Below are 22400 nucleotides of genomic sequence, written 5' to 3'. Positions count from 1 at the left end.
ATCAAGTTGTAAAATAAATATATACGGTCAAATGACTACCAAACAGTAAACACAAAAACAAAACATATCTCAAAATGACACGAAACAAGTCGCAGTTTCGCCCGAAAGGCAAAGCATCAATTGCAATATCAAATTAGTAGACAGACATATGAGGCAAGGATAGCAGTATTATCGGCCGTATAAACTTGGAAACATTCGCTAACTAACTGAATTGACAAGCATGTTGTCACCGCGCACAGGCAAACACAAACACAACACACTCGACGAGCGCGGGCACTCGTTGTCAAGGTGCTAGTGTGACCTAGAGCGGTGAGAACACAGCATGCACAAAGGTATGAGCTGTCTGCAGATCCCTTTAAAGATACAGCGAACGCGACCGTGCAAAGTACGCACTTTCTGGCAGAGTCGAAGCCGCCACCACCTTCCCTGCTTTCCTCCATATCTCCATCTAGGGCACACGAGATTGAGCCCCGATCGTCAGTTCCCCTTGTATCTGGTCACAAAATGTGCAGTTGCTGCCGAGGCACAACGTCGCCCTCTCCCTCCCTCCCATCCCCACTGCCTTTCGCGTGACTGAAGACGGCGCATTTGCTTGCTCTCCACTTTCTATGCGCGCGCCAGATGGAGCCGTAATCGCCGGCTTCCCTCGCATGCTTTCACTCGCACATAAACATACGACACATGGTGACGGTGTTATCGCCCTTAGACTTTATGCAGAACATAATGGCAGCGCCGACGGCGATGGCAAAAATACGTCCGGAGTGTCCATATAATTGCCATCGCAATAAAACAATGTCTTCACAATTTGACATATTGACACAGTCATTTTTAATGATAGTCCATATCTTGTTGTCACTTGTCTTTTAGGTTTGTAACCTCAAAGAAATGTGCCTGGATCATTAGCCATTTCATTTTCCTGCTCCTGATTTCATGTGTTCAAATACTGAAGTCCTCATCCAGGAACATTGTGACATACAGTGTTTCATCATCCCATGTGACACAGAAACATGGACGTTATGGGCGAGCTCATGGTTGTGAAACTATAATAGAAGGAAATGTGTATGTCAGCGGATATCTTTCTCGGATATATCCTAATTTCACATTGGAAGCTGAGTTTGTTGCAAACTGACTCTGCTCCTAATAAGTCCTTCGAATCTGTGGTATGCAAAAGAAACAGCAATTTATGGCAACGGCCGCTTGTCGCAGGTCCCTCACCCTCACCCAAGTTTCACGAGTTTCGTTTGCCCAATGGCTAATCATTGCCCTTGTCACCTTCTTGTTCTGTAGCCTGTACTTCACTGTTGTCAATGTCAGGGTCCAGGAATGCTCTGAAGCTTTCCACCTGGCGAAGATTTGCCAATCCAACTCCAACTGCAGCAATAGCCTTATTAACACATGCAATGAAAGAGGCCACATTAATTCACTGTGGTAGTTCACTTGAATGAGGGCTGTGACATTACCACCCATGACAAGGCAAGTCGTCAATCCTCTAGCCAGACAAGAGCTTCCTTTCATATCAGCACTGTCTTCAATATACAAATCAGAAGCCCAAACCTTCTCATCATCACAACATACCAACTGTCAGTGAGGTTTCACTGACACATCATCTATTGTTGCCACCACCCTTTAGGTAAAAGAGTAGCAAGTGTTTCAATAGTTTACAACAGCAATCACTTGTTAAAACTGCTAAAGCCTACCACATCTGTGATCTTGCTGAGGGGCGACTCTTGTCAAGTCACCAGCCAAGTCATCATTAGCTTCTTGTTCTTCCTCAACCTGCATGCACCACCTTCCCGGGTCCTATCTACAGCAGCAATCACTTGTTAGGAGTCCTGAAGTCCTCCACATCCGCGATCTCACAGATGAGCAAGTCTTGACCAGTCAGGAGAGAGTCGTCGTCCTCTTCGTCTTCTTCCTCAACCTGCATGTCCCCACCTCCCGTGTCCTGCTCGAGGAGTGCCCGGGCGTCAGCCACCTGCTTGAGCAGACCGCGCGCTTCCTCCTTTGTCTCTGGGAACTCAGTGCACTTGTGTGCAAACTCATACGCCGCATCGAGATCCTTCTGGGCCAAGTGGTGCCTGGCCAGGAAGCGGCAGGCATGCGCCAAGTCCTCGCGATCAGCCCGGTAGCACTGGCTGTCAACCTGCCGCACGTAGTCGGTGAACGCCGCACAGGCCTGAGCAAGTCGAGAGGGATAGAGAGAGAGAGAGATGTCAAGCCAGGGCAGCCATGCTAAGAAAAGTGTGCAATTATGCAGAAAAAAAAATCACACAAAGAAAACTGTCGCCACCTTCTGGGGCTTATTTTGTCCTTAAACAACAAGTGTCATCCGTGTGGTGCGCATTTTCGTTTCTACAGCTGCACTTGGGGGATTTTCAGGTCGCGAGCAGCATGCTCGCATCAGTGTCAGATAGCATTCTCTACAAGAAACTGGTGTAGGCAGAGTGTTAATAAAAAGAAATGCACACTTGATAGGAGATTACTGGATAAGCCTGAAAGGGTGTAAAAGAGTGTAACCATGGCCACCATAGCAAGGTCTCATAGCACCATCACAGAGTTTAACCCTTTCCATTACCAATTCTTATTTAAGAAATGTGTTTGTGTTAAGTGAGAATCTACTCACTTCCAAGTCAAAGATAAGCAGACATCAAAAATTTGGCATGCCATAACAAGCTTTTGTAATGTAATGAAACCTTTGAAGGAACTTTAGCACTGCTTCAGAACTCTTCATGACCCACTAAACTATTCCCGTCCCTTTTGCCACTCTTGACATTTTAGCGAGCTTCAGCTCATGGCTGTCTGCAATCCTCTTTTTTCAACATGCAGTGGTACCGTTAACACCCAATGGATAACACAAGGCTAGCATACGAAAGCCAACACCCTCATATGCTGCCACTCATGAGGGCCCATGTGGTAGCATAGTGTATGACCAAACAAGGCAGAGCAAGTGTCAAATCGCCGCAATGTCTTGCTTCTGCGTGGCCACATATCCTTCTGGGAAATGAAGCCAAAACTGGCTGTAGAAAAGCTATACTAATATTAAGTTATGTATGGCACTCTGAGGCTCATCACAATTTTTCTATGCTTTAGAGCTCTAAGACCTTCACTTAACACAAAATATTTACAGCCGAAACCTGCGAGAACGAAATCCTTCCAGCAACGAAATTCTCGTGACAATGAAACATTTTCGTATCCCCGGCGAACGGCCATAGGATTCAATACATTTCGTACCTCTCGGCAACGAAATGTCGAAGATCGTTGTTCGAAACGCGTTCAATTTGCGTTCCCACGGCTGACAATTCGGCGAGACCTAGGCCAATCATGTGAGGTGAAACTGAACGCGTTTCGAAGAAAATCGCCGATCGCGGCAGTGCACTGCGTAATGTGCGCCTCGGTGAAAAAAATGCAGCAAGAACAAGGAAATCCACGTCCCACCGACATGGAATTGTGTATGGCGTTTGAGATAGCAGTCGCGGCACATGGAGTGTCACGCATCGGGCCATGATTGAGCGATTGTCCGGGAATAAGCATCCCTTGCTTCAAGAACGTTGGTTTTGGTGTCACCCAACCGGCGTTGTGTGGGGATTCGGTGCAGACCATAGATTTGCACGAAAAGGCCCTTATCTCAATCGTTTGCCTTCGGGTACACGATCACTTTTGCGATCACTTTTATATGATCATTTTTGTGCTCAGCACCGGACACGTCGGCGCCTACGCGCAACGGCGTGCGCTGAAGAAATGCTACTGCATGCGCTGTTGCTCTGTGTCCAGTGCCGAGATGCACAAAATCTCACAAAAGTGATCGTATCTCCGAAAACAATTGACCAAAAATACTGCGCTGTGGCAGTGCTGCCACTGCTGGTCGACGCATGCGGCGCACCTTGTACTGTCAGCAATGCGGTTCTATATCCTTGAGCAAACCTTGCAAAGTAGGCTAACGAAATTTTGACAGTAAAGTTTTGTTCTGCAATGCATTACCTATCTGTGCTGTCTCTTTTCGCAACAACAAAATTCTCACGAAAGCTCATTTTTTTTCGCATTCCCCGCCAATTTTCGTTATTGCTACTACAAAATGAGATATACTTAAGTAAATGCAATTCTTCTTGAAATCTCCATGGAGATCCATGCATTTTAAACCTCACTCTAACGCAGTGCTGCATCCAAGCAGCACTTCTCCCTTATCTCATGACATCTCTCTCGCTGCAGCACCTAGCTGGAAAAGCTAGGTACACCCTCCGAGATTGCAATCTCAGAGGCCATGCCTAGCTGTGACACATATTGATGATGACGCTTGTGTGGGGCATGCTAAAAACCAGTGCCTTCACTTGTCTCTCTCAGTGCAGCAAGCCATGCTGCGCTGACACAGCTAGATGTGACCTCCGAGATTGCATGAAACCGGCACGAGCCAGCTGAGCCTAGCCGGCCAAGCATAGCCGGCCGAGCCAAGCCGGTCGAGCCAAGCCGGTCGAGCCTAGCCGGCATGCTCACACAGCGGAGCCGCAGGGTCACAAGAAATTAGCAGATCAGATAGTTTCGCTTTCAAGGGCCGAATGCGTCCCTGTATAAGTTCGTGTTCCGGGCGCTGTGCTGAGCTCTGTCAGCCGTTTACATAAACGGGTTTCACGACAATGTGAGCAAGTCAATAGGAAAGCAGAAGCAGAAATAGAAAGCAGAAAGACGCCATTGTAACAGCTGTCATGTCAGGTGCTAAAAAGTTGCGTGTTGCAGAGGCCCGAAAGTCTTTTGCTGCCATTTTATTGAATTTTCATCGCATATGCAGCTGCATAGCAGTTCAGCAGGCCACGGAACCACAGTCATCTTTGCATGTTTAAAGCTGTGCACACCATTGGGCATATACTACAGTAAATGACAATAGGTGCTATAATAGAGTAATGAGTGTAACGGAGTAATTTTGGATTCCCCTTCAACTTCATTATAATGAGGTGCAAATGCAGCCAAAAATACCATATCAGTACTCCTCTAAATTGCACCTATCTTGTGCTAGCCAGCTCCAAATCCTATGCCTGAAAATTTCTTAATCTCGCCACACCACCTAACCCTCTACCATTTTCAACTACACTTCCCTTCCCTAAGCAGCCCATTCTTTTGCTATAATGGACCACCGGTTGTCTGCTCCACGTTTTACATAAGCTGCCCCCCCCCACCTTTTGCTCTTAATCTCAACTAGAATGTTAATGACAATGCAAAGCACCATGTATCAGCACGACAAGCTGTCAAAGGGTCACTAAAATTGCCAGGACTCCTTGCTGACCCTTCAGAGGCATCACACTTATGTTTCTTTCGACACTATAGTGATTTCTTTTTCTTCTGTCAATATCTGCCTGCATGCTTGTAACATTGAGCTCTCGCAGCCTGATGCATAAAATCAGAAAGAAAGAAATTTACAAAATACTTGACCATGGTCACAAATAAGCTATAACAAAGAATTTTCATGACGAATGCAACTGTTATGATGAAATCCAACTGTATTTGGACAATAAAATTTATTTAGATGTTACGTTTGCCTGCATACTTACTTATTTCAAAATAGTTTTTCAGTCAACAGTGCTGCCCAAGGAGAGATTTTCTTTTTCTTTTTTTTACATCGAGTGCATTAAAAAAGAATTCACAAAGGTTTCTACATAATGTGCAATCAACAACAGATGCCAGAAGAAAATTCCACTCTTCAAGTGTAAGCGAAAAAAAAAAGACTTTTGAAACCTCTTCATCCTTGCAAACCATGGGCGGATAATTTGAGTGATTAATTCTAGATGACCTGTGTTATGAACAGGGGAAGATAAGTTTCATGGGGCAGACCAATTCTGTTCTGAGCATCTTTAGTCTCGTAATCTTTTGCCGGACCCAGAAGGGCTCTAGATGCAGTCGCTGCAGCACATCGGTAACAGATGAAGATAATCGATAGTCAGATACAATAAATCTAGCAGTGAGGTGCTGAATTCGATCTACTTGTGCAATACTTTTAACGTAGTGTGGGGCCCACAATGCAGGAACGTACTCGAGGACTGGTCAAACTACAGTGCGGTATGCCTCGAGTTTAACACTTGACGGCAAGTCTTCTAATTTTCTGCGCAGAAAGCAAAGTTTATTAAATGCTGTTGTGCAAATGTTCTTGAAATGCTTATCCCATTTTAAGCATATGTTGGATTCTTATGATACGCTTAATAAAATCGGGCCCCTTGGTTAACCCCCCTTTCTTCTCACTTATACCATTTCAAGTTTCTTGTGATCGTTAGTCCTAGATATTTGACAGACGTTACTGACTGAATACTTTTATTAATAATGTAATACATATGAGACAGTGGCTTTTTCTTTGTGTTTATTGTCACAGCGACTGTTTTATCAAAATTGATTTGCATGCCGTTTCATTCGCACCAGTCTGCAAGTTTACAGAGGCTCAAGTGTTTGGCAAGAGGAGTTATTAACAACACTGTACATCCCGCAGTTGTCAGCGAATAATTTTACTTTAACAAAGTGATCAACATTAGAAGCAATACCGATTATATAAATTAAAAATAAAGGACTAAGTACGGAACCTTGTAGTACCCCTGAAAAGACCGGCAGGTCAGCAGACCTGACACCTGCTCACTCTACAAACTGTGTGCAATTTTTCAGATAAGCCTGCAACCACAGTATTAATTTCTCCAGAAGGCCAGCATCTTTTAATATGCCATGTCAATGAGTAAAGCGTGCGGCACACGATCAAAAGCTTTTGACATGTCAAAAGAGGCTGCCTCTATTTGTTCCCTATTACACAGAGCTGAAGCGTAGTTGTTAAGAGTTTTCCAGATACCATGCCGATATTCAACGAAGAATTTTTCCGGTTCAAGGTACTGAGACATACGGTCAGCTATTACCGTATTTACTCGAATTTAATGCACACTTTTTTCCACTAGAACAAGTCCAAAAATTGCGTGCGCGTCAGATTCAAGTACGACCCTAAAACTGCGTTACCATATCGTGATCGGCATTTCAACATGGCCACCTCATACGTGCTTCGGGCCTAGCTGCTGTAGCTTCCTCCACATGCTGTAGTACAAGTGCCAACTGCGAAGACACACAGAGTGTTCATCACGATGCCGCCATTAAAAGGAAAGTGATCACATGTGTGGAGGCGGATGGATATAGGACCACATCAGGGGCATTCGGAGTTCCCGAAACTTGCGTGCGGAACTGGTACAAATAGGAGAGACATTCTACTCCTCCAGCTGCTACGTACAGCGCGGCCACGCCGCCCCTATCTCGAAAGTGATCTGCGATGGAGACAGAGTCTACGCATCTAGGCGCACCGCACTGTATTCGCGTTGTTCAGTTCACGTTGAAGCGAGAGGCCGCACAAAGGTCAATTCGCTCGCTCCTGCTACCGCACTTCCTCACTCTGGCGTTTTGATAACGTTTCCACAGTCATTGAGTGAGACGTGTTCATGTTTGCTTGTGCACGTGTGACACCATGCATGTTAATTTAGTTAGTAAGTGAATGTTTAAAAGTTTATATGGCCGATAAAACTACTATTCTTACTTTTCGTATACCTGTCTACTAATTTGCTATTGTAATCAATGCTTTGCCTTTCTGGCAAAACTGCAACTTTTTTTTTATTTATCGCAACTTACGTACATTGGGAGTAAATCTTTGTTTTCTTTTCCAAATGAGAGAAAGTTGTATTTCTGTATGAAAGAATGAGGTGCGCGGTACTGTAACGAACTTTTCTTTTTTTAGGTCATGGCAAACGGGCGCGCGTTGCAATCGAGAGCGCATTACAATTGCGTAAATACTGTACATGTTCAAGCGATTTACAGCCGCTGCTTATTAAAGAAATTGGTCTGTAGTTTGGAGCTGTTAGTCTGTTTCCCAATTTAAATACAGGAACTACTCTTGCTGTGAGCCAATCTGCTTGACTGAGCCAGTCTGAGCTTTGATTGAGTGAAGCGTTAAACAAAACATAAAGGTAATGTGATACGACCTCTGAGTATCGTACAAGGAAGGCATTAGGTACACCTTCGTTTCATGTACATCGCTTGTGTTGCTAACATTCCACTGCAGATAAAATGCAAGAAGCTGAGCACACCTGTTGGGTTTCACCGAGGCGCTCGTAGACGCGAGCCAACTTGAACAGGGCGAGCCCCTCAAAGTCCCCGAGGTAGTGGGCGCGCCAGAAGCACCTCTTGGCCTCGTGGTGCTTCTCCAACTTCTCGTAGGCCTCGCCCAGTGCCACCATCATGCGCGAGTCGTTAGGTCGCAGCTCCTGCGCTTGCCTGCATGCAGCCACATACAGTACAGTATAATGCCAGCCATCGCAGTAACTCCGTACCTGCCAACCTGCGAACATTAAAATTCATAAAAACACTCACAGATGACAAGTGGAAGAGGGTGAGGGCAAAAGAGGGAAAAACAGATTTTTGTTTGTTTGCCCTGAACATACATGCCTTTTGCGAGATACATACACAATTTATTTATGGTTATTTGCATTTAGATACAGCGCATAAGGAGCAGCAAGACAGACACAGCAGAGCCTTAGAAGCAATATACTGTGTTTCCAGATCACAGTGACTTTTTCAGCAATCTATTTGCCAATTAAGCTTGCTTTAAGAAGTTTTCTTAATAAACTTACTCAAAGCAAGTAGCCCTCTGCTCAGTGCCTTTTATTGCCAGAAAAGGGAGGTGCACTTTTTTTTCATTGTGACAGCAATTATATCGAATACTCGAGGCAAATTTCCGTTTTCAGCATCACCGTTATGTTTTGTATAAGTCCAAGTGCGATAACATTACTGCCGTGTTCCGTATGCTGCAGGTGCGAGGGAAAGCATACGAATGTGAGCCGAGAAGGATGGTGGCCTGGCGCAGCAGCGTCTTCTCACGCACACAAGGAAGGAAGGCGGGGAGGGTGCATTCAGACTTTTTTGGTGCGCGACTGGGGAAGGGGGAGGGGGAGGGCAGGGTAGCGTGCATTTCCACTTCTACTTCAGCCATGGCTGTGCGTGGGGCGGCTGTGCGTGGGGCGGCTGAACGTGGCCACGCGCATCCTGTTTTGCACGCAATCTGTAGTGGGTTCGAAGGCTAGCCCGCCTGAGAAATCCGGCTGTTTCATAAGCACTGTGTTCTCGCACGTCTAGTGTTCATTGCAGCGAAAAGCAGCACGAGGGGTAGTTCTCTCCCCGCTGCTGCCACTCTTCCTCGCGCCAGCGTCCTGTCAGCAAGCGTTCGCGGTCATCAAGTAAGATGTGCTCACATTTGCATGTGAGTGCGTAACTGCATGCTTGTTAATTCAGTTAGTAAGCGAATGCTTACAGCAGTTTTACACCTGATAAAACGATTAACCTTACTGCGTATACATAACTAATAATTTGCTGTCACAATCGATACTTCGCTTTTCAGGCAACACTGCCACCTTTTCTTGAATCTCGCTCGCCCCATCCTTCAACACCTATAAAACATTTTTGTGAATGGAATCTATTTTTCGTAACACTTGATGACCATATAACAAGCCCAAATTCACAAACATTACAAATCTGGGAGAGTTCGCAGGTATACAAATCCATGGTATTTGTGTCAAACGTTTATGGGGCGCATGATCTGAGAAAAAGCTGTCATTCCACAATTGCTGCATGTATCCTGGTACAGTAGATTTCTATTAATTCTACTCCTGTTATTTCAATCCCGACTGAAGGTCCCAGCCAAGGCGCATAGGCAAACTTTTATTATTTTGATACTGGAATTGCCCCTCACCAGATTATTTGAGTTTTAGTGGTTAGCAAACATGCACCCGACCACAAGGGTGACCCCAATTTCGTTTATATGGCTGTAGCGTCTGTCTAGAAGACGCTAGAAGACAGTGAATGCATCGAAGACATCTACCACAGAAAACACTGACTCTATGGCCTGCTTTCAACAAGTTTCAAGGTGAAAACGGAAGCTGATAATGAATTATTACATTTATATGACTGTAGTGCACACCATGTTTTTCCGAGGAAATGCATCCAAAAACTGTTCTCGTGCTAGAATTGGACACAAAACCGGAGCCGCATTTGCAACATTGGCAACTGCCTACTGCCAGAGTCAGCATAATCGCCAGTATCATCATAAGACAGTTACATGACAAGTTCTCGCTGTGTTTTCACATAAGTTGGCAATGACAATGCATCATCTCCCTTGCAAAAGCTCATTCAAAATGGAAGGTATTTTGCACACTAACCTAGTGCCAATGGTGTCATGCCACACATTTTCAGCATGTCAGAGTCCTGCATTGCGTGACAAACTGGCCAAGTGTTTAGTCTATGCCTGGGCCACCATACAGTGATGGCTGCCAAGTTCTTCAAGAAATGTGGAACATCAAATGCACTCAACTGCAAAAAAACACTATAAGTGACCCATGGACATAAAGAGCTGTCCATGAGTGACGACGAAGGAACTAAGTGCAAATATATTTCCTTTCTGTGGAGGTAAACTTTGCAGGCTTACTCCTTTTCTGATTGCCAGAACAAAAGGCATGATGCATTTGTCTTTTTACAAAATTGGGTTCGCATTAGTTTGGGTGCCTGTTATTTCCTACTGTGAAACCCATAAAAGAAATGTGTGCATGTTAAATTCGGAGGCACATTATAATGGGTTAAATACTGCCACATAAAGCAGCAGTGGGTTTGCATGTTCTCTCTGCTGCTTCTTTTAATTTGACCTGCCGGATAATTCGATCAGTTGCGTCGGTTCCATCAAGGCTGAGTTTATGGAAGTCAACTGTACTTTCTTTTTTTACAGAATCAGAATTTTATTAGTTTCATGACAAAGCTACAATAAGATAGCATATTAGCATGCAGGAAAGGCTCTCATAGTCAACAGGTCTACTGAAACTTCCATCAGCCTTTAGCGTGTCGGTGACTAATAATCGATATCTTGTCCATCACCACCACCTTTTCCTTGAATGAAATTTCGCAGGAGAAATCTCTGTAATACTCATATTACCTCGCAGGACCCCAAAGCATTTCTCAGCAAAGGCCTGAACCCCCTCGAACACCCCAAAATGGCTCGGGCGAGCAATGACTGTATTTATTCGATTGTAACATGAGCGTGCAGTTGGAGGACCTCCAAAAAAGAAAAAAAATTATGCACATAAATATATGAGGCAAAACAACTGAATCAATAAGTTTACTGCATTTCTCACTCTTTAACGAAGCAAACAAAAGGCATGCACAAACTCTCTCCTGCATGGCAACATTCACAGCGGTGCACTACTATCGTCGTCGGAGACATCAGTGTTCTCGTTGCTGGTTTTGCACTCCCAGAGTTCATTGTCCTCTGTAGCATGAAGAGAGCTTGAAATGCAACATTTTCTTTAAAAATGCTGCTGCGATTGCTAAGGCTTAGCCTCCCAGGCATCCGCCACCCACTGCGGGAACATAGATGACGATGCCCGCTTCAAACGACCCCATGGCATCGAGGCTTTTTTGTTGAAGGCCATCCAGTCGTACAGCCATCTGACTTGATCCTTGCAAAGCTTGTTGAGGCAAACGTCCAAGGGTTGCAGCTGGTTCGTTAAGCCTCCAGAGATCACTGCCAGCTCAGTTTCTTTCTCAAGAAACACCTCTCCAAGGTTTCATTTATGTAATAAACATGTTTATTCTCTCTCTCTCTCTCTCCTTCTTCCAGGAGTTTCTTTTTTACTCTCCCACTCAGAATTCCCTGAAAGGCATCCAGAACAAGAAGCGGTCGTCAACTGAGTAGTGACCCAGGTCAGCGACACCACACTGTCTCCACCCAGTCCAAGACTCGCAGGTCACTCAGTCTTTGTCCTGACAGCGAACGTGGCCACTTCGTGAAAAATCCTGTTTTGGAACTGTTTTTCCCTTATAGCTATATATGGCAGCAACATGCACCTTTCAGCAGTGTAAGCCAGCGTTACAGGCATCTGCAATTTCTAACTTCTGGTGTTCCTTATCTTGACTTGGCAATCCCCTTTCTGGTGTATTGTCTGGGCTGATGGCACATTGAAAAAAATAGCATTTCATATGCACTGTCAACCTACCCCAGGAGAAAGTCTTACTGCTTTCGCAAGCCAATAATGTACCGCTGAAATGAAATTAGCTTGTTTTTTATAGTCCACCAGCAGCTTCTGCATCACGGAAGTCCGTCAACTAAGAAAGAACCTGGCCCTTTTTATGTATTTCTGCACCCAACCTCAGCTCACCTTAAACTTAGGTTGAGTGACGCTACGGGTTCTTGCAGTTTCCCGTGCCTTCATTTGCGCAATTTCTGTCGCGACAAACAAACGGCGACTTCTTTCCCCGACAAATTATGTCAAATTTGCCTCCACTTCTGGAAACACACCTTTCCGCAGGCCACAGAAGGCGTTTTCGTGTTGCCACGCATGCATGAAAGTCCTCCTTTTCTTTTCTTCAATGATGTACGTTGTTCTCGGGGACACCGCATTTTTGGCCTGTCGCACAGTTTCCCACGGTTTGACCTTCCACAATCGCTTTCCTTTCAAACACTGCATTGTACTAGCAAAAACTATTTTTGATAGTGATACCTAATGTCAGCCTTAGCACAAATGCAAGACACCAGTAGGAAATACCACGAAGAATATACAAAATGCCACATCATAAATAGGCAGGGATGAGTACGACAACAAAGTGCGTCTGTGCATCAAACGATGGCATCAACGAACATGCTCCAAATGGATTGGACCTTCATGGCGCAAAGCAGAAGTTCTAAAACCTGGCGGCCATGACATGTTTCCTGCTCCTGCAATTGTCAAGGCAGCACCTGCAGCAATTTGTTCTGTCAGTTCATTCAGGTGACTCATTGTTGCCAATAGTAACAGCCTAGAAAGGCAGGCAAACACTGTCTCACCCATGAAAGTTACCTAATAAGTTGTTACAATTTGCACTGCTCTCAAAACCTAGATCACCGAAATAATGGTGGTGTGGCCATCATGGTGGAACAGTGTCCATGGTAGTGGCGCACGAAAAAATGAGGACGCAAAAAAAGAACAAACGGGAAAAGTGGTCATCCACGCTTGTCCCATTTACTTCTTCTTTCTCATTCTGCCATGCGCTGCTACCATGGATAAGTTCCAACATGCCCGATTCATCATCCTTGGAACAGTAATCGCACCACAAACCTTGCACATAAGATGAGGTGACTGCAAGGCTAAGGTGTTTGGGAAAAAAAGCCTTGCCTTATATTCAAATGTATACTGAAAGTTTGTGACGATCTCCCACAGTCCACTTGCAGAACCTACCATAAAAACTGGAATAGAAATATAGCTCTTTTCCAAAAAAAATAAAATGTTAAGGAAAGTGACCCTTGTCTTATATAACAGTCTTTGGCACAATTACATTTGTTGTCTGGCCACTACAGGACAAAAAAGAAAGAGAGATAAAATGGAGAATCTGTTGCCATTTTTTGTTGTTGCTGCGCCGAACATGTGAGCCTTGCAAACTCTGGGCAAACGTGCTTTACTGCTGTCTTGGAGCTAAAAATTAGCAGGGCCCACTCAGCTTTAGCGGCGCCTTTGAAAACAATTAGAATGCACCAAAGTGCACAGCAGCATGGCAGCGCTGCACCGTTCAGTTTCGCCAAACAGAAAAGGAAACAGTGAAACTGTCGACTTTCACTGAAAACTTAGTTCAGCAGCCGCTAAGCTGTTCGTATTGAACGAAATCGTCCAATTTCTTTGTGAGCACTGCGCGTGAGTTCTCCTAGTAACGGCAGATTTGATTCATTGCAAAGGAAGGATTTGCTCATTCGTGCGTCACTTCATGAAGCAGAAAGGCTTGTCTTTTCACCAGTGGAGTTGCATCAGCAATTCGCCCTTTGAAATAGACTGCAAGAAAAAATGACTACCCGCCGAGGCAAATCGACAGCATAGAACAAAGGTCTTGTCGGCCACCACAGTCTGCAAACACGGTGCTAAACACCTCAAGGTGCTATCAACAGGAGACCACCTGAATGAATGAACGGCCAGCAGTAACCAAAGGGCGCCTACAAGCCAGCTACAGTGATCACTATAGCACATGTGCTTTTAACATGATCAGTGCATGCTGGTCATTGCTTGATGGCAGTACTGCAAGTCCCGCATAACCAGTGCTTTGGACATCACTAGTGACAATGTGCTGTCGGATGTCAAAAACGACTATAGGTGCCGTTGCCGGACTACAATCCTGACAGTTCGGACTAGCCAAAGGTGCATTTATCATCCCTGATGACAAATGAGTGAGATGACCGAACTGTGTTGGCAAATTTGTTTTTCCCCGCAATCTTTTTACATCAAGGCAAGTGGTCAACCTATACTCCGTATCAACCTATATTTCGACTTATACAGTAATCATAGAAGCAGTTAAACTAAAAAAAAAAGGGGTTTTCTAGAGCACAGAAGAGATCGCCAAACTGACCTGTAGTAGTAGAGGCAGTAATTGGGCATCCTGAGTATCTCGTACGTCTGACCCAGCCCGTACCAGGCCCGGTAGTCCCGGCGGTTAACCTCGATGGCCTGCCGGTACGACTGGATGGCAGCGTTGGTGTTTTTCATCTCCATGTACTCGTGGCCCATTAGCGTCCACGCTGCAAAGTAGTTTGGGTTCAGACGCAACGCCCGGCCGAAGTAGAGGACAGCCTTCTCGTGCTGGGCCCGCAGCGAGTAGAAGTTGCCGATGACGCAGCAGGTCTCCGGCCTGTACTTGTCAATGGCACAAACGCTGTGAGCCAGGTGGCTGAGCTCAACACGCAGTTCCTTGACGTAGAGCAGGTTGGAGTAGATGTCCATGTTGTCCAGCCGGAACGGGTCAGCCTTGCGCAACTGCTGGAAGCCCTCGATGGCCTTGTCCACAACCCGCATGTTGTGATACGCGATGGCAACCTGCATTGGACGGGAAATTGTCCACTACAAATGCTCGAACTTCCTCACGTACATGGAGTCAATGCAAGGCCATTTTAAGTGAGAGGACTAAGAAACTGCAGTAAATACAAGACATTCTTTTAAGACAGCAAAGGAAGATATTCAGTTGGGCTATACTGAAAGACCAGGCTTCTGTAATAACGAATTTGTTACTGATATCGAGAACAGGGTTTTTGTAAGTGAGAAAATGGAATACTATCGGCATGGCACCAGCGTGGGTTTAAGAAAAGGCATGGAGTCTCTTTCAAGAAAGTTTGCAGGGAGAGCGGTGCCGTGGATCAATTTACTGTCACGAATTAACGGACGAGTAAGTTGAAGGCTCTGCTACAAGAGTATGCTCCTGCAGACACTTTTGATTGTGACGAGACAGGCCTGTTCTTCAAACTTCTGCCGGACTGTTCACTTTCCTTTACTAATGAGGCCTGCGCTGGTGGGAAGCATAGTAAGGAGAGGGTAACTGCCATGGTCGGGGCAAACACAGTTGGCACCGAGAAGCCTCCCCTTCTAGTGATAGGGAAGGCGAATAACCCGCGTTGCTTTAGGGGTGCGAAGAACCTGCCTGTGTGGTACAGCAGCAATACAAAGGCCTGGATTAGACAAAGCTTGTTCGAAGATTACGTCCGCCGTCTGGACAGGATGTCTGAGTGCCAGAAGAGGCAAGTGGTAATAGTCGTAGACAACTGCGAAGAGCACGGCGCCGTAAACAGCCTGAAAGCTATTAGTCTTGAGTTCTTGCTGCCGAATACAAGTGTGCTCCAGCTGATGGACCAAGGGGTCATTAATAACCTCAAGGTGCACTATCGCGCCCGTTTACTTGACCGCACTCATGTGCTTTGACAGTGGGAAGACATACTCCGTTAACCTGTTCTCGGCACTGGGCATGCTAGCAGACGCCTGGAAGGCTGTTCAGCCTTCGACGATGGCAAATTGTTCTATGGATGCTGGATTCTGCAACTCTTCTGAAGAGCCTGTGACCAAAGAGGCAAACGGCACCGCTGAAGACGTCGACACCGGCGAGCAGCTGATTGCCGACTTGCACGGCAGTGGGATGGACCTTCCCACTGCTGTTGCTTTTCACGAGTTTGCTGCGATCGACAACAACACAGAATTGTGCGTCGAGCTTATGGACGACGAGGTCGTGCGCCAGGTGATTCTACCGCCGCAAAGTGACTCGGACTCCGACGACGACACCTCTGGCCGCCCGCAACCATCAATGCAAGACGTTGTCAATGCTCTAATATTGTTGTCTGGTGTGTATGACGAGAACATGACGCTTGCACAGATGCAAGCAAACTTCGTTACAAAAAGCAGGAATTTAAAACAAGGGACCATCCACGACTATTCAGTCTAGTTTAGCTGGAATAAAGTTTGGTTTTGCACCTCACGGATTTTTCGGACTGTTCTTTTATTCAGACTATTTTGCGGTCCCCTCCAGATCCGGAAAATCAGTCAGCTACTGTGCATATTTCATTATTGTTTGCTAATGTTTTATAGGAGCAAGTAGAGGAAAGAAAGACACGACTGAATCTAACACAAAGTCAGCGCAGAACTTGTCGTTTTTCTTGCGACTTTAGCAGCCACCGGTGCTGTTCACATCTCATATTGATTGCACAATCCAACAAGAGTTCTCGTGGTTGCAAGTGGCTTAATTAAAGAAATCTTTTACATAATTAATAAAAACAGAGATTTTATATGATGTTTTAGTAAACAATGAACCCTCGTGACACACATTTAGCTGCTAGCCAGATGTGTTTTACTGGTGTCCAATGCCATAAAACCACAGGAGCCTGTTTCTTGCTGTTCTTGCAGACTGACCTGTGGACAATTAATGACTGCTGAAAATCTATTGTTCCAGAGAATGAGATGGTATTTACAGATTCCATTCGTAGCATATACATCTGCACTATGCAAGCTTTACTCCTTTCACTAGTATCGTCAACACAGTTTTATGTAAGAACTTGAGGACAGTTTCAGAGGCACTGTTACATTTTAAAAAATGGTGGAACACAACAACATAGCGTATGACTTTTTCTTTTTCCTTTCGTCTTTTTTTTTTAATTCACAATTGGCTTTACAGCAAAGGTGCCTTGCCTCTGCACAGCAAGGGCAGCTAGCTTCAGCAGCTTCCCCTGGCTCGGCGTATCAAAGGTGTACAAATTGCAGTGTGTTGGAACATTATCTACACACTGGTACAAATGTGCTGACTCACACAGTTTCAAAAACATGAGCAAGGAAGCACTTGACATTAAACCACCTTCACATGGTGAGCACATACGCAGTGCGGCGATTGAGTCTGCCAGCTGACTTCACAGGCGAGAGGGGGCCACTTAAAACTTCTCAGGCCTAACAGGCACGTTGTCAAGCGCACATTCTTTTGCTTTTTGCCTGTGATGATTTTTCACTGGATTGTCACTGGTATCAAGTTATAGTTTGGCACAATGCATGCCTGCAGTATCCGAAATTTCTTGTTGTCACCAATTCCATAGCCAAAGGTCTTGTCTAATCACATTGCACGCACAACTTGAACAGTGCTGCCCATTCTCATGTGTGTGCAAGCACCAGCGACCACTTTGGAATGTACAGTCACACATGTATAGATAGCGGACAGACTTGACCTGCGCGCATGCGAGGTTTTTTAAGCCTTTTAATGTTTTACACACGGAGGCGCGTGCGACACCTCCCCCTATCCACAAAATAAATATCTGTCTTGCTTATCATTTTTTTTGCTTTTTGTGTGTATTTCTGAGTCATGGCTTTATATAAATAAAGCATTTGTTTGTTAATGCCCTATGCTATGGTTCTCTCGCTGTCCTGTATCGCACTGTTTAATGCTGCTGCTTGACAGGACATACCAACCACCCCAAATGAACATGTTCTCGAGCCACTAGGTCAGATTTCGACGACCGTGCTCGCCACCATCATTGTGATGTGATCATTGCTTGTTTTTCTGGGTGCCCAAGTCCACCCGATAACAGTCTAATTCGCACTATTGGCAGTGCCTGCTTCCTCGCCGTCACCGCAGCACGACAACATACGCCTCTGTCGCTGACCTGTGCCATAAGGTAGGTGCTCTCCAGGAAAGGGCCCTTCTGGAGCTGCTCGTACGTCTCGAGCATTTCCTCACTGAGCTGCAGCTCGAGGTACGTGTGGCCGAGGAAGAACTTCTTCATCCAGTGGTCGGGCAATTCGAGGCTCCGCAGGTGGTCGCAGTCGGCCACCAGCGACGACAGCTCCAGCCAGGCGCCCCAGTGCAGGGGTTCAGCTTGCACGGCCTCGACGAAGACATCGATGGCCTGCTGCCGCAGTTGGAGACGCTTGAGCACCACACCGTAGATGTACAGACAGAACCCGTCAAGCTTGGGTCGGAGGGCCCTCAGCTCAGTCTGCGGGCAAAGAAAAAAAGAAAGAAAGAGAAGCAGAGCAGCCCAAGTTAACCTCAAAGGGCCATGCAACACTAGTCGTTCTTTATCAAGACAGGCATTGACTGCAACAATCTGCCCTCAAACGCCATTGTTTATGTCAGCCAGACTTGCTTCAATGCCCCTATTGAGTCAGTCATTGTCAACATCAACTAGCTTGTTTTTTCATCCACCTCTCATGTAACACCCTGTGTACACGATCCTTGAGGTATTGTCAATAAATAAATAAATAAATAAACAGAAAAACATTCTTCAAGCTGTGACAGTGAACAAGTCTTCCACAATACCAAAACTGCCACTCTTGACGTGAGAAGATGTTTGGTAAGGCAGAAAAGATAGGTGTTGATGCCACCTTAAATCTACACTGTATTCTAAAGAAGTGAAGAACTGAACTTGGGAAGTTTTAAGAACATTTACTAAACCACGACGGACGAAATGAGGAAAAATATGTTGTCATCCATAACGTCGCACTAATATATCGGCACTGTCATCTCAACGCTCAGAACTGAAACTTTTACCTTCATTTTTTTCGCCTAATAATCAACCTATTGCGTAGAAATCAAGGAAACTAGAGTCTTTCGAGAATAGTTTATCAGTTAACTGATCCAGTGCTTTTCTTTAGTGTTCCTTTAACCAGAAATGATTGACTGACTTTTCACCTTTTCTGACTGACTGACTGACTGACTGACTGATCAGCCGAGTTTAACATACTGAGGCTACACAGGTACTATGGGAGATGCCTTCTTTTTAAGGGACCCAGATTTTGACCACCTGGTGTACAGCAGTGAGTGACATTGATTTGGTTGGTGTTGCATGGCTTCTGAAGTGTGAGAGAGTGAAGCAAGACGAGGACAGATAGAAAGGGGACGCTTGTGTTGTCTCCCTTCCTATCCGATTGTCCTGTCCTTGTCCTGTCGCACTGCCTCGCACTTGAAACGGCATCCGAGATTTTTCGACGTGCACGTAAATCTACGCACACAAGGATTTTTTGCATTCTGGCCTAATAGAACTACAGCCGCAGTGGCTGGGGATGCAAGCAGCAACTTGAAACTCAGCAGCGGAATGTCACAGCCAATAAACCATTGCGACAGGTAATGAGAAATATTAAGCCTAATGGAGTGCTGTCATTATTTTTGACGTCGTAGAAACTCTATCGCAAGCTTCCTGAATGTAAAAATCCAGGGAAAAGACGGGGAATGCGGGAGATGGAAATTCAAGACGATGAGCAAAACGTGAACAAGGTGAATGCAGGAGCCAACGTTTCGACAAGTGGACTTGTCTTCTTCTAGGTCTGAACTGACTGAAGGACTGAAGAAGACAAGTACACTTGTCGAAACGTTGGCTCCTGCATTCAGCTTGTTCACGTTTTGCTCATCATCCTGAATGTAAAAAGAAAAACACAAAACACTGGGCTAGTACGAAGGCTGGGAAACAATTATAAGACGTTTTAACTCGAAACTAAAGTAGGTCTCAAAATGCCAGGCAAGGCGTCATCGGCATCATGGCGACATCAAGACACAATCAAATTCGTTGATGTGTAGCAATAAGGCTAGATAGGGTGATGTCACACATGAAAAAAATAAATGACACTGCTGCATGCATTCCTGCTGTCTAAGCCCACGTGTGGAAGCCATGGCAACACAGCAAGCCAGTGTATCATAAAAGTTGTGCTGCATCCACCTCTAGGGTACTAAAAGTGAAACTTGTAAAACTGGAAATGAGTCAGATCACTAAACCTGTTGTGGCAGACTCACAACCACTGGCACATACAAACAAACACTATGGCTGTGATGCCAAAAGCCACATCTGTTCAGTACTCGACAGGACAGGAGAACAATTGTAAGGGGCAATCTTAGAGCAACATGGTCATTGTATGGCTTTCAACCATCACAATAAGGCTGATTAGAGCACTCATGGGCTGCTTGCGACACCACGTGACTGCCACCTCTGCTGTCGGTTATGTGAGCAGCTTCTTTTTTTTTTTCATTTCACATGCATGTTGAACGGGTTGTATGACAAGTGATGCCATTAACTATTTGTGCTGCTCTCGAGGAACTGAGGGCCTCGTACCATAATTACGGAGCCGACAGCTGCGTAAAAGAGCAATGAAAGCTGGACACAAGATTTTCGTGTCAGTACTCCTTTAAAGTGTACGCTTAGGCCTAGTTCATGCAACCAAGTTTCTCTGCACATTCTGCCCCTAGACCCTCGATTTACCGACATATGGTGGCACACCCTGATCCCCCTTCCTCAAGTGCTCGGGGTGCAAGGCAAGGTAGTGCTGTGGTGCAATGCACCCTTCAACCTCACAGTGAGCGGGTGCAGCTCAGCACACCCCAAATGACGCTGACTGCACCTTTACGTTTGTGGTGTCGTGCGCCTTTTCGGAATCAAACAAACACCTTGTTAAACCTGTAGGTCTTGCTTTTCCTATGGCGAATCCTCTCGAGTTTTTCTTCTTTCTTTCTTTTTTTTTCTATTTAGACGGATTTTCTATCTAAAGAAACCACAACACACCGTGACTTTGACCTGATGTAATACAGTGAGAAAGTAATGTTAAAGGTTGGGCAAGTTGGTGACTAACCATCATACCGTGTGTTCGAAGCAGCGCAATGAACAGGACAAAGCGGAGAGAACACAAGGAGGCGAGAGTCGTGTTTCCTCGTGTTCACTGCGCTTTGTCCTGTTCAGTGCGCTGCTTCACCCACATGGTATGATGACAGTGAGACACAAGCATGTTACAAGATACAAGTAAGCAAACAGAAGCTTGAATATGCTTTGCAGACCCTTACATCTCGAACACAAGAAATAATTGCGGCAACACAACCCACTCTCTCTCTCTCTTCCCAGCTAGCCATAACAAAGCTGCCACTGTTGGAATGCCAATGGTCTGCTGCAGCGACAGCAGACCATTGAAACGGATCAGTGAAAGTTAACGAGATACATCTATTGCATTCACCCTGAAGGAAGGCTATATTTACAAAGCACCGGACAACGCCGATCATCCGCGATGCAACCGTTAAGCTGTGGTTGTGTATGCATACGTACGTACGTGCGTACACACACACACAAACACACCTTATCTTTTAAATTCTGGGGCTTTACGTGCATGGTACGATTATGAGGCACGCCGTAGTGAGGGAGTGAGGATTAATTTTGACCACCTGGGATTCTTTGACGTGCAGCCAATGGACAGTACACGGGCGCTTTCGCATTTCGCCCCCATCGAAAAGCGGCCGGCACGGTTGGGATTTGATCCCGGGCCCTCGGGCTTAGCAGCACCACGGCAAAGCCGCCACCACAGCGGATTGTAGATCTTTCATCTCTTGGCTCGCCCCACGGCAAAAACCCACAAGCCGCGCCCGTACGCGCACGCTCGCGCGCACACACACGCACACACACCTGTAAATCCTTCAGCTCTTGGCTCGCCCCACGGTCCGTAGCCATGATGGGCTCGACAGTGTCGTCAAGACGCTTCTTCTCGTCGGACAGGTACCGCGCGTAGTAGTGGAGAAACCGCGTCGTGCCGGTGGCATTCTTCGTGAAGTACGCCACCCGGTCGTACTCGTTGAGGTCCAGGTAACTCTTGGCGAGGAAATACGTCTCGTCCAAGTCGTCATCGCGAGCTGACCCCGCCGGCGCCTGGTCCGGCGGACTCGCCTCGATGTCCCGCAGTGCGTAAGCGAGCTCGGACGCCCACTTGGCGCTCTGGCGAAGTCCACGCAGGGCGCACTCGTGGCGAGAGCGGAGCAAATCGCGCTTGATTAGGGGAAAGTCTAAACTCAAACTTTCCGCCATATTAAAGAGCGTACAAAACGCTTCGAACGCTGTAATGTGCAGAACGTGACGCAACAAAACAGTGGCGCAGCCATCGCTAGCGAGCTTCGTTGCTTCGTGCCACGCAGGTTTCTTCATAAGTTTCGCATTGAATGAAAAAGGTCCTTCATACAACTGAGTAAAGCGTGAGTGCGCCGGTGTACTTGATTTAGAAATATAAGAATTAACATGCAGCACAGCAGTTGAAAAGAATATATGTTACTTCACTAGGGTTTTCAAGCATTTGCTTCAGTTGCCC

The 22400-nt window shown here is 45.9% G+C and overlaps 1 protein-coding gene across 1 annotated transcript; it reads right to left on the bottom strand.

Annotated features, from left to right (window-relative positions):
- Positions 1–1095: 1095 nt before the first annotated feature.
- On the bottom strand, positions 1096–22176 carry Cdc23 (cell division cycle protein 23). Its single transcript, XM_075675256.1, has 5 exons — positions 21728–22176; positions 17957–18289; positions 14404–14867; positions 8085–8271; positions 1096–2176 (listed from the first exon to the last, which is right to left on the bottom strand). The coding sequence occupies exons 1-5, from the start codon at positions 22121–22123 to the stop codon at positions 1817–1819; spliced, it is 1740 nt and encodes a 579-aa protein (XP_075531371.1). The 5' UTR covers positions 22124–22176; the 3' UTR covers positions 1096–1816.
- Positions 22177–22400: the final 224 nt, after the last annotated feature.

This window comes from Dermacentor variabilis, chromosome 11 (genome assembly GCF_050947875.1).
Source record: "Dermacentor variabilis isolate Ectoservices chromosome 11, ASM5094787v1, whole genome shotgun sequence".
NCBI lineage: Eukaryota > Metazoa > Arthropoda > Arachnida > Ixodida > Ixodidae > Dermacentor > Dermacentor variabilis.
The sequence above is the reverse complement of the archived record's forward strand: the minus strand, read 5'-3'. Positions and strand labels throughout refer to the sequence as shown.